The sequence below is a fragment of the Orcinus orca genome, chromosome 2, assembly GCF_937001465.1.
Source record: "Orcinus orca chromosome 2, mOrcOrc1.1, whole genome shotgun sequence".
In the NCBI taxonomy this organism is placed as follows: Eukaryota; Metazoa; Chordata; class Mammalia; order Artiodactyla; family Delphinidae; genus Orcinus; species Orcinus orca.
In genome coordinates, this window is record NC_064560.1 from 84,472,236 (window position 1) to 84,484,930 (window position 12,695).

General features: G+C 40.1%; 1 protein-coding gene across 2 annotated transcripts in view; it reads left to right on the forward strand.

Moving 5' to 3' along the window:
• PTPN9 (protein tyrosine phosphatase non-receptor type 9) overlaps positions 1 to 12,695 on the forward strand; it is an 80,067-nt gene that overhangs the window by 54,958 nt on the left and 12,414 nt on the right. For both annotated transcript variants that reach the window (XM_004276328.4, XM_033440109.2), the window contains exons 6-8: positions 2,748 to 2,858; positions 4,678 to 5,006; positions 9,187 to 9,280. In XM_004276328.4, the coding sequence (XP_004276376.1) occupies positions 2,748 to 2,858; positions 4,678 to 5,006; positions 9,187 to 9,280 (534 nt within the window). The remainder of the gene's footprint in view (positions 1 to 2,747; positions 2,859 to 4,677; positions 5,007 to 9,186; positions 9,281 to 12,695) is intronic.

Consider the following 12,695-nt stretch of genomic DNA (forward strand, 5'->3'; position numbering starts at 1 on the left):
AAAATGTATACCTATATATGTATGTATAAACGTAGCAGACACCAACGATAAATCATCTTTTTTGTATGACCAGTGACTTACAGGGGGAGAGAGACAGGGAAAGAGATGGTGCTTGTGTGCACAAGTGCTATTATAAACCAGAGGCTTTTTACCATTATACTTTTATGCTGATTATTATTTATAGGGTGGCTAATTTTTTCATATTTATCTTTTACACTTTAAAATACTATTATAATTTATATTTATCTTTTGTACTTTAAAATGCTATTATAATACTTTAAAATACTATTATAGGGACTTCCCTGGTGGCGCAGTGGTTAAGAATCCGCCTGCCAATGCAGGGGACACGGGTTTGAGCCCTGGTCCGGGAAGATCCCACATGCCGCAGAGCAACTGGGCCTGTGCTCCGTGGCGGCTGGGCCTGCGCTCTGGAGCCCGCGAGCCACAACTACTGAGCCCGTGTGCCACAACTACTGAAGCCTGTGCGCCTAGAGCCTGTGCTCCACAACAAGAGAAGCCACTGCAATGATAAGCCTGTGCACCACAACGAAGAGTTGCCCCCGCTCACTGCAACTAGAGAAAGCCTCCACGCAGCAACAAAGACCTAACACAGCCAAAAAAAAAAAGTACTATTATAGTGGCGACTCCCCTGGTGGTCCAGTGGTTAAGGATCTGACTTCCGCTGCAGGGGACGTGGGTTCAATCCCTGGTGGGAGAGCTAAGATCCCATGTGCCGCAGGGCAACTAAGCCTGCATGCCACTAGAGAGCCCACGTGCTACAACTAGAGAGCCTATGTGCCACAACTACTGAGCCTGTGCACTCTGGAGCCCACACAGCACAACTAGAGAAGGCTGCGTGCCACAATGAAGAAACAGGAGCAGCCAAAAATAAATAAATTTTTTTTTTTTTTTTTTTTTTTGCGGTACGCGGGCCTCTCACTGTTGCGGCCTCTCCCGTTGCGGAGCACAGGCTCCGGACGCGCAGGCTCAGCAGCCATGGCTCACGGGCCCAGCCGCTCTGCGGCATGTGGGATCTTTCCGGACCGGAGCACGAACCCATGTCCCCTGCATTGGCAGGCGGAATCTCAACCACTGCGCCACCAAGGAAGCCCAGTAAAAATATTTTTTAAAACTACTATTATAATCTAACTGGGAATAATTTCTTTCCAGTTAGAATACCAGTATTATTCAGTATCCCTGCCTATGAGAAGTGCTGAAATATTGAGAAACTAAATGAAACTAAGAGCTATGGATTAAGAAGGAATAATTTTTCATTCTTATGCCTTGTGCAGATCAGGGTGTCTCTTTTCTTTTAGACCTCATTTGCCCTTGTGCCCGCTAGATCATATTGATTGATTGAATGAATGAATACGTAAATAGATGAAGAGATGAGTGGAAAATCAATGATTATAAACACACAGATATCAGAATAAAGGAAAGATTATGAGAAATGTTTCATGTTCATTTTATTCGTGATCTAGTTGTTCCTTAAAGTTTTAATAATCAGAACTTAAGGATGCACACATGTATGCTGACAAGAAAAATCAGAGTAGTTTTGATCCATAAAGCTTATATTAACAACATAACATTGTTACTTTTATTTTTTATTTTATTTATTTTCTTCACAAATAAGATTTTCTCTGAAAATGCAGCATTGTGCTGACAATAAAAATCATAGAGAACTCATGTGATCAGGGAAATATAATCACGGGAAAAAATGGTAAGGAGTTATCCATCTGTTATCAAAGTTTCCTTTGAGATTCCTCTTTCAGATCTGCCGGAAGACTTGAGAATCTTTAGGGTATCTCTTACTAATGTAACTACAAGTCCTGAAGTCTTTCTCTGTCATTAAATGGGTCCAGATCAAATAACTCAAAGCCCATGCATTTAAATGTGCAGATTCCAGCACACTCACCTATAATTCTGAGGTGTCCCAGGCCAAACTTTTGTTCTTCTCTGTTTCTCCATAACATGATTACTTTTAAAGGTAAATCAGCTTTTAATTTCTTTCTTTCTTTTTAAAAAATTTTTATTGGAGTTTAGTTGATTTACAATGTTGTGTTAGTTTCAGATGTACAAATCAGTTATATTGATATATCTACATATGTACACTCTTTTTTTTTTTTGTATTCATTTCCCATATAGGCCATTACAGAGTATAGAGTTCCCTGTGCTATACAGCAGGTTCTTATTATCTATTTTCTATATAGTAGTGTGTATATATCAATACCAATCTCCCAATTTATCCCTCTCCCCGCTTCATCCCCGGTAACCATAAGTTTGTTTTCTATATCCGTGACTCTACTTCTGTTTTGTAAATAAGTTCATTTGTACACTTTTTGTAGATTCCACATGTAAGCAATATATGATATTTGTCTTTTTGTGTCTGACTTACTTCTCTCAGTATGACAATCTCTAGGTTCATCCATGTTGCTGCAAATGGCATTATTTTGTTTTTTTTATGGCTGAGTAATATTCCATTATATATATATATATATATGTACCACATCTTCTTTATCCATTCCTCTGTTGATGGGCATTTAGGTTGCTTCCATTTCTTTCTTTTTAACCACTTTTTCTCTAGCTACTAAGTGAAACCTGAATTAAGCTATAGACTCCCCCTGCTGGGTAAGAATGGTGAGAAGAGCAAAAAACCTAAACTTTGTACTTGAACAGTCAAAGGTCCCATTAGGCACTGTTGCAGTGCCCTAACTGGTATTTTTAAATCCTTGTATTGTTCTCCGCAGGGAGCTTTTCCAGCTCGTTTGAAGAAAGTGCTGATTGTGGGAGCACCCATATGGTTCCGAGTGCCCTATTCCATCATCAGCCTCCTTCTGAAGGACAAAGTCCGGGAGAGGGTAAAGGAAGCTAACTTAATTTTATTTGGGGGTGGGATAGATACATTTCCATCTCTACTGCTGAAACCTGCCAATTAATTTTCTACCTTTAAAAAACCTTCCTGGCTTGTTTCTCTTTCTGCTTCTGTTAGTGTGTTCACTTATATTCTCTGCTTTATTCTTTACTCAGCCCAGTATAGGCTGCCTTTCTTACTGTATAAGTTCCTTGGAGTTAGGACCTGGACATAGTTTGGGCACTTCCCCTGTATGTAGCACCTTGCATGCAGATAGTATCGAAGGAATGTGTCCCATGAGTGACTTAGAGATAGCTACTACTTCCAAAATTTAGTCCTGTGGCTCTACAGGCTTTTAATATTTAACAACTTCTAATATAATTACATCAGTTGAACTGGTGTTTGAATTTGTTCAACTGGAAATATTCAGTCCCCTTGACCACCACGGTGGTGGAGGAGACTCTCAATCTCTCTTTTACTTTATTCCTGGCATTTTCTCTTAAAACAGCTTGTTGCTTCCCAACTTCAAAGCATTGTCTAAAATTATCTTGGTTCTATTATCATCCACTGAGTATTCCAGGATGGAAAGATTATGGTTTCAGTCATTTACTCATTCATTTCTCACCCTTGAAAGAAAGGGTATATGAAACATTGGTATAATAGAATAAGATAATAATGTTGTAAAATATTATCAGAGGGTTTTTTTTTTTTAGTATGAGATTATATGAATAATAACAATACAGATCTTTGTAGCTGAGGCGACTTGGGTTGGAGAGGGGAAACTAAAGATGTTTGATTCTGCGGAAGCTACTTAGTGACCTAGTGACCCCAGAGTAGGAGATGTCTTTCCTAAGATAACTCTTTGAGAGGGCTCCTTAGGCAAGTTCTTAACACTTGAATTATATACAAGTATATACATGCATGTATGAACTCAGAATATATTGAGCACCTTTACAGTCCAGGCTCTGGGGCCTGGGAATTAAAAGTTGAGTAAGATAGCCCTTATTCCTGAGGAGCTTATGGTCCTGAAAGGGGACACAGACATGTTCAGAGAACTGTGGCTCTGAGAAACATAGAGGAGAATGTTATCTCAGACTGTCAAGGAGGGCTTCACAGAAGAGGCTGAGCTATAAGCTCGTCCTTGAAGAGGCCAAAGAGGAAAAGAGGGCATTCCAGGAAGCAGCATTCCAGGAAGAGGCAACAGCAAGCAAGGCAAACATTCCCATTCCACACAGATTCCAAAAAGAACCAACTAGGCTAATTTGGTCCAGTATGGCTGTGTCCAAGCAGAGAGAGGAATTAAGTATTACAATTACTTCTCTAGCATTTTTCCTGGGCTACCCAGCCTCTGGGAGGCTGGTCTTGTCTTGCTTTCACAGAAACCTATCTTTGAGAATGTCCATACCAAGCTGTGAGTAAAACACAAGCCAACAGGCTTAGAATTGATTGCCTTAGTATGGGGTTGACAAAAATAACCACTTCCCGTGCATTCTTAGTAGTCAAAAAGGCGAATACCCACATGAGATGGTACTGGAAAGCCTTGTAAATAGTATAAAGCCTTGGTTCACTATACCTACGTTTATATAAGGTTTATAACAGGGCCCCTAATTCCAGGAATGAATTTGCTATACGTTGTGGGAAGTCAAACCTTTTCTGGGAAATTCGTAGGACTTCATTCCCAGGCAGATGAAATTCAGTCTACTCCTTTTCTAAGTTTACCAGGTATTTCAAGCAAATCTCATATCATTCTCCAAAGCACTTTTGTTCTTTATCTTTTTGTTCCCCTCCCTCCCCACATACTCACGTGGTTCTTTTTGGCTTTCCAGATTCAGATATTAAAGACATCTGAAGTCACCCAGCACCTGCCCAGGGAGTGCCTTCCAGAAAACCTGGGTGGGTACGTCAAAATTGACCTCCACACTTGGAATTTCCAGTTTCTATCCCAGATGAACGGCCACCCAGATCCCTTCGATGAGATCATCCTGTTCTCCCTCCCTCCGACCTTAGACTGGGACTCAGTGCATGTCCCAGGTCCCCATGCCATGACCATCCAAGAGTTGATGGACTATGTTAGCACCAGGCAAAAGCGGGGGATATATGAGGAGTATGAAGACATCCGTCGTGAGAACCCTGTTGGCACTTTCCACTGTTCCATGTAAGTAGGAAAGGTTTGGGCCAGCGATCACTTTCCAGGATGCTGTGGCACGCATTGGTACCCCTCCTTCCACACCTCACTTCCTTAACAGAGGCTTTTCCTTGTGTTAGGAGCCTCACTCTCACTTAGATGATAGTTTCTCTCATCCAGAAAGAGGCACCTCTTGGTGCTTGTTTCCAACAGTGTATGCTGTGAAATTTCTGAAGGTCTTTGGTCCCAGTGGAGGAACTGTGTACTAATGGATACATTTTTTGATATTTCCCTGATATGCAAGTGTTTTTAGGAAAAAAACAAAAATGTAGGCTCAAAATGTAGGCTGTCGATTTGATCTCTGGTCCTTTCATTTGGGCAGTTTCTCCCTACAGCGTTTATAGTATTACATTACTTTCTGAGGAGGGGTACTGGTCCATTTAAGATAATCCACAGTCAGTAAGAGAAAAGAGTTGCCTCTTAGGAATTCAGCCTTGTGGAATTTTCCTTCTACCTGAATTCTGTAACTGGTTTATAACCACTTGATAACTATTGTTGGCAATAGAGCATGGATCATTTCCCTTACTGCTGCTGTCATTTATCTTACCATGTTTTCATTGGCTGTTGCAAAAGCTTCTTTTTCTCCAAGTTTGGAGACTGTTTGTTGAAAATTAAGGAAGCTCAGGGACTTCCCTGGCGGTCCAGTGGTTAGGACTTTGCCTTCCAATGCAGGGGGTGCAGGTTCGTTCCCTGGTCAGGGAGCTAAGATCCCATATGCCTTGCAGCCAAAAATCCAAACGTAAAACAGAAGCAATATTGTACCAAATTCAATAAAGACTTTAAAAATGGTCCACATCAAAAAAAAAAAAAATCTTAAAAAAAAAAAAAGAAAATTAAGGAAGCTCTCCCCAGTGGGTCCCAGGCTCAAGTTCCAGCTTAGCCAGAAATACCCTCTGTAACTTACCCAAGTTATTTCTCTTCTGTGCACCTCAGTTTTCCTGTGTGTAGTATTTGATATTAGACTCACTGATATCTACTTACTCTTTTGTAGCTTAAATGTTTTAGGAATCCGTGATTCTGTGAGTACCTCTTTCCCCTTGTAATTCCTGTCCAGCTTAGTCAGTGTGCTGTAAAGAAGGTATGCAGGGAGTGAGGAAAGAGGGAAAAGGAAAAGAAAAAGAGGAAAAATAATGAGTTAGGAAACAAATAAGGGAAGTAAGAGAGAAGAAGCAATTGAGAAAAAAAAATCAATAAGCAGAACAAGAATGCAAAGGAGAATAAGAAATAAAAAAGAGAGAGAGAGAGCAGAGTATATATCATGTGGGGAGAGTATTCTTCTCTCCCACACAGCTCTGTTTCACCCCTACCAGCTCAAGACCCTTGTATGTATCCAGTCTTTTTCCCAGCCAGTGCAGAGGATGCACACTTGTCCTGGGTATTTCTGACCCTGCTCTGGGTGCTTCTACTGAGGGGTCCTTGAGGTGTCATTTCTACAATGGTTCCCCTTCCCCACATTAAAAAAGTGGGTTTGGATTGTGCTCCTTGCATCACCCAAGCCAGCTGTCGTGTTATAATCAGAGAATATGTCCTAGTCCTATGGAAGGACTTCCCAATCTTGCCTCTTTATTTATTGAATCAATGAAAACGTCCCACTTCAGGAACTAGAAACCAGAATCCTCAACATCTTCAGGCCCCTGTCTTACACCAAGTTCCAGTAGAACTACTTACACAGAACAAACTGTTTCCCATGGAATTCTAGATTAAGAAGTAGATAGAGTATTCACTGCTGTCCAGGATGCCCGTGGACCAAGAGACTTTCTTTCCCTTTTTTTTCCTCCCCTATACTATCCTTTCAAAGGATTTTTAAAAATTCAACTTTAAATTTTAACTTTATTATGAGATGATTGTAGATTCACATGCATTTGTAAGAAATAATAGAGATCATGTGTACCCTTTCCACAGCTATCCCACGGTAACATCTCCCAGAAGTTTAATATAGTATCACAACCAGGATATTGATACAATCTACCAATCTTATTCAGATTTCCCCAGTTTCAGTGTGTGTGTATGTATTTAGTTCTTTACAGTTTTTATCACACAGGTAAGTTTGTATATACATAACTGCAGTCAAGATACAGAGTTCCATAACCACATACCTCCATTCCACCCCTCCCCATCCCTAGCCCCTGCAACCACTAATCAATTCTCCATTACTATAATTTTATCATTTTAAGAATGTTATTATATAAATGGAATCATGCTATGTGTAAACTTTTGGGATTGCCTTTTTTCACTCAGAATTCTCGGGAGATTCACCCAAGTTGTTATTTGTATCAAGTTTGTTCCTTTTTATTGCTGAGTAATATTCCATGGTATGGATGAACCACAGTACAAACTGTTAACCAATTAACCATTTACCTGTTGAAGGACATCTGGGTTGTTTCCAGTTTCTATTACAATTAAAGCTGCTCTGAACATTTGTGTCGAGGTTTTGTGTGAAAATAGGTTTCTATTTCTCTGGGATAAATGTCCAAGAGTGGGATTGATAGGTCATATGGTAACTATGTGTTTAGTTTTATGAAAAACTGCCCAGCTCTTTTCCAGAGTGGCTGTACCCTTCTGCATTCCTCCCAGCAATATATGAATGATGCATTTTCTTTGCATCCTCACCATTGTTCAGTGTTGTCACTGTTTTTTATTTTAGCTGTTCTGATAGGTGTGTGATGAGATCCCTAAATTAAAATTAGAATTGTGGTTTTAATGTACATTTTCCTACTATCTAATGATATTGAGCATCTTTTCATGTGCTTCTTTGCCGTCTGTATATTCTCTTTGTAAAATGTCTTTTGCCCATTTTCTATTTGGATTATTTTTTAAACTGGCGAATATTTTCTTCCAGTCTGTAGCTTTTTTTTTCATCCTCTTCTGGGTCTCTTGTGAAGCAGAAGTTTATTTTGATGAAGTTCCTTTAACAGTTATTCCTTGTATGGATCATGCCCTTGGTGTCAAGTCTAAGAACACATTGCCTAGCCCTAGAATCCAAAGATTTTTCTACGTTTTTTTCCTAAAATTTTTATAAGTTTATGTTTTACATTTAATTTAAGTCTGTGATCCATTTTGAATGAACTTTTGTGTAAGGTGTAAGGTTTAGGTTGATGTTCAAATTTTTTTCCCTATAGGTATCTAATTACTCCAGCACTGTTGGTCGAAAAGAGTATTCCTTTTATTGAATTGTTCTTGGAACTTTGTAAAATATCAGCTGGGCTTATTTGTGTGGGAAGAAGGATTTTTTTTTTTTTAAATCCACAGAGTACTCAAACTGTGTTTAATAAATTTATTTATTTATTTTTGGCTGCGTTGGGTCTTCATTGCGGCATGCAGGCTTTCTCTAGTTGCAGCAAGCGGGGACTATTCTTCGTTGTGGAGCGCAGGCTTCTCATTGTGGTGGCTTCTCTTGTTGTAGAGCATGGGCTCTGGGTGTGTGGGCTTCAGTAGTTGTGGCATGCAGGCTCAGTAGTTGTGGCTTGCGGGCTCTAGAGTGCAGGCTCAGTAGTTGCGGTGCACAGGCTTAGTTGCTCCGTGGTATGTGGGATCTTCCTGGACCAGGGCTCGAACCTGTGTCCCCTGCATTGGCAGGTGGATTCTCAACTACTGCACCACCAGGGAAGCCCGGCAGGTGGATTCTTAACCCTGGTGCCACCAGGGAAGTCCGGGAATTTTTTTTTTAAAATATGAAAAAGAACAGAGCATAACGTGACAAACAACTATTTCCTATCACCCCATTAGTACTGACAGTGTTTAGCATTTTGTTGGATTTGCTTCATCTTTTTTATTGTATAAAAGAATTAATTGTAAAGTTGAAATCCTTCTAATCCTCACCATCAGTTCTCCTCATTCCCTAGAAGCAGTCACTAGTATGAATGTGGTATGTTTCCTACCAGATCATTTTGTTTATACTGTTACATATACATTCATACCTATGAACAATATAGAGTATTACTTTATATGTGTGGTCTTGATAAGTTTTTTTTTTTGCTTTTAATCAATATGTATGCAAATGATTTTTTCAAAACCAAATAGTACCAAAAAGAAAAAGTAATGAATGACAACAATCTCCTGACTTGCGCTCAGTTCCACTTGCATTGTCATCCATTTCAACTCTTGTAGCTGTTTTTTTTTTCTTTATTTTAGTTTGTTTCATTTCCTTCAGGTCTCCAGGAAACCTAGAGAAGAACCGCTATGGGGATGTACCCTGCCTGGACCAAACTAGAGTGAAGCTGACAAAACGAAGCGGCCACGCTCAGGTAGAAAGATAAATGCCATCCTTTTAGGAGCACTGAGGGAAATTTAAGCCTCTTCCAAAGTGAAACTTACTAATACTGTAGTAGAAAGAACATGAACTCTAAGCCAGAGAGAGAAGGTTTGAGTTTTATTTTTTTAAACTATATATATATATATATATATATATATTTTTTTTTTTTGGCTACGTTGGGTCTTCGTTGCCGCGCGTGGGCTTTCTCTAGTTGCGGTAAGCAGGGGCTGCTCTGTTGCGGTGCACAGGCTTCTCATTGCGGTGGCTTATCTTCTTGCAGAGCAGGGGCTCTAGGTGCGCGGGCTTCAGTAGTTGTGGCACGAGGGCTCAGTAGTTGTGGCTCGCGGGCTCAGTAGTTGTGGCTCGCGGGCTTAGTTGCTCTGCGGCATGTGGGATCTTCCTGGACCAGGGCTGGAACCCATGTCACCTGCATTGGCAGGCGGATTCTTAACCACTGCGCCACCAGAGCAGCCTCAAGGTTTTAGTTTTAGACTACATACTAGTTATTAACATACACAAGTCCCTATGTGCCCATCTCACAGTACTAAGTAGAAATTAAATGAAATATTTTATGTACATGCTGATAGCACAAAGTTTGGCATATTACTGTAGGTGCTTGATAAATGTTCAATTATTTCGCCTTTTACTCCTAATAAAGTCATAGTCATGTCATCCACCATAGTGGTGAGTGTATATGCGTCAATACCAGGTGACTCTCGTTATAAGTGACCTCTAGGACTTCCCTGGTGGTCCAGTGATTAAGACTCCACGCTCCCAATGCAGGGGGCCTGGGTTCGATCCCTGGTCGGGGAACTAGATCCTGCATACCGCAACTAAGACCCAGGGCAACCAAATAAATAAATATTAAAAAAAAAAAAAAAGAAAGAAATCCAACTCTTAAAAGAAAAAAGTGACCTCTGATTTTTCCATCTAGAAGATCTGACAAAAATTTTGGACAACTAGTGTATACATAAATATATAGGGATAGAGATAAATTGGTCAGATGCCTCTATTATTTAATGTATTAATTTGATCATGTCTGTGCATATTAAAAATCACATGTACTTAGTAGAGATATTTAGTGAAAAGTTATTCAAACTTTTCACATACACCTTTAACATCAGTTTCTTTGTCCTCATTTGAGCTACTTTTTGAGTCAATCGAACACAGTTTTCCAGAACACGTCATTTTTATTTCCTTTTTTAAGTGCCTAGTATTGTCACTGGAAAGTTTATTCTAAGTCAGAAAAGTCTATTAGCATAACATTAGCACAGTTTTTTCTTTTCATTCATCCTGTATCTCATGCATCCTCTGTAGCATTATCATTTACTTATACCTTTTTAAAGTCCTCTTTATTATAACTTATTTACAGCAGCATCCAACACTTAAGAATTTTGAGGTCAACAATTAAATAGGTGTTACATTTCTTCTTTTTCCTTCCGATACAACAGTTCTGTCTGGTGACCTCTGTACACATCAAAAAACAGCATTGATTGAGGTTGCTGTTCACTATTTAAAAGGAGTTTAAATAGTGCCCCTTAACATGACACAGTATAGGGACTTGTTATATCCCCCCTTTTTTCTGGAGGATAATTCTTAGGAACATCATTGCCTTATATTTGGGTATGTATGGTACATGAGTCAGTACCCTAGGATCATGGTTTTAATCTCTTTTGACCCTAGTGTTTCAAGCACATAAACTGAATTCATAATCCTGTCTAGGATCCTTACAGAGGGTTTTCCTGCAGTGGCATTAGCTAAGAGTCTGGCTGACTGAAGGCAAATTCACCAGTATTATTAAGATCATCTTATTTGAGTTGGGGCTCTGGAGTCAGAGATAATCTGAATGTATGTCTTGTTGACTACTCTGTCTCTAAGACCTAGAACAGTGACTGGCATGTATCAGACATTCAGTAAATTATTTGTGAATGAATGAGTGAATCCCAGTGTACCAGGAGACTATTCTAGTCATCCTGTAATTAATCTGAAGTTCATCGCTTGAGTTATAGTCCCTCTCATTACTACAAATATTGGTATAGCCTTTATTTCCACAATAAGTGGAGGATTCAGGTTTATTAGTGAATTGTTCAACAGATTTCACCTGGAATTACAAAGCCGTTAGTCCAGTTTCAGTTGAACCTGGCCCATAACATAATGTGCATGCTGTGTTTCTTCCTACTATTTCAGTTTGCCCCTAAGTCTATACTTTATCTCTGAGGTCATTTTCAGTTTTTAATATGTAATGATTCTTCTGAAATTGCTGATTTTAATTCCCAGTGCTCTCAGAGACAAGGATGCTAAGAGCTGGTATCCTTAGTTATAAAGAAATGTCTCCTTTAAATAGGTGGCATTTCTTTTCAAAGCATGAAGGTAGCTCCAAGAGTAACAGCTCATATATTACTTATATAATATGTTGATTGGCATGTACCAGGTAAATCCTTCGTACTTTTCTATGCCTTCTCACCTGGGTCCTGCAGTGTATACCATTTGAATGTGCCAGGCTGAACAGAGGATGGGCTTTGGCTGACTATGGGTGGGCCCTGGATTGAGAAGCCTGGTTGGGGTGAGTGAGACTTTTAGCTTTCTGGGTCTGCTGCAGATGATCCATTAGCTCAGTGAAGGTGTCCAAGTCAGGGTAGAACACTAGTAGTATGAGGTCAATACCAGTTGCTGTGGGAGAAGAACAGAGCAGGAAACTCTTGAATAAATAATTAGTGGGAGGATAAGTTGGTAGACTGACTATCTAATGGACATATATCCAAATAACATGGGTTTGACCATGAGATGGAGATGTTTTTTTTTTTTTTTGGCCGAGCCGTGTACCTTGCAGGATCTTAGTTCCCCTACCAGGGATTGAACCCGGGCCTACGGCAGTGAAAGCACCAAGTCCTAACCACTGGACCGCCAGGGAACTCCCTGGAGATGTTTTCTTAGGGTGGCTTTGTGGTACTGACAGTTCAGACTGTCCTCCAAGTGTTGGAACCCAGTGGAGAAAGGGTTGATGGGGAGTCATTCCCATCTCTCTAGAGTGGAGTGGAGTATGGATTTTCCCTAGTTTGCTGTTGAAGCTTTTTTACTTTTGTCCTCCTGTAACCCTCCATATCCTATTTAATTTCCCTGATGGCTAATGATGTAAATAAGACCAAGGACATTGGGAGGTGGGAAAAGGCCCGCAGAAGAGAGTGAGTCAGGAGCTATTCATTGAGACTCTTCTGAATGTGTGTGGCTTTTTGCTTTGTGTTAATTTAGGCAGTAATGGAGCCCGTTTGGCCCATGCTGTTGATGGTCCTAGCTGTGAGGTATAGCTTTCTTCGTTCTCCAGTCACACTTTGCCTTTTGTGTGTCACAGCATGGACAGGTGTTCCCGCTTATGTTGCTTGGCTTGCCTGCCTTTTGGTTTTGGTTCT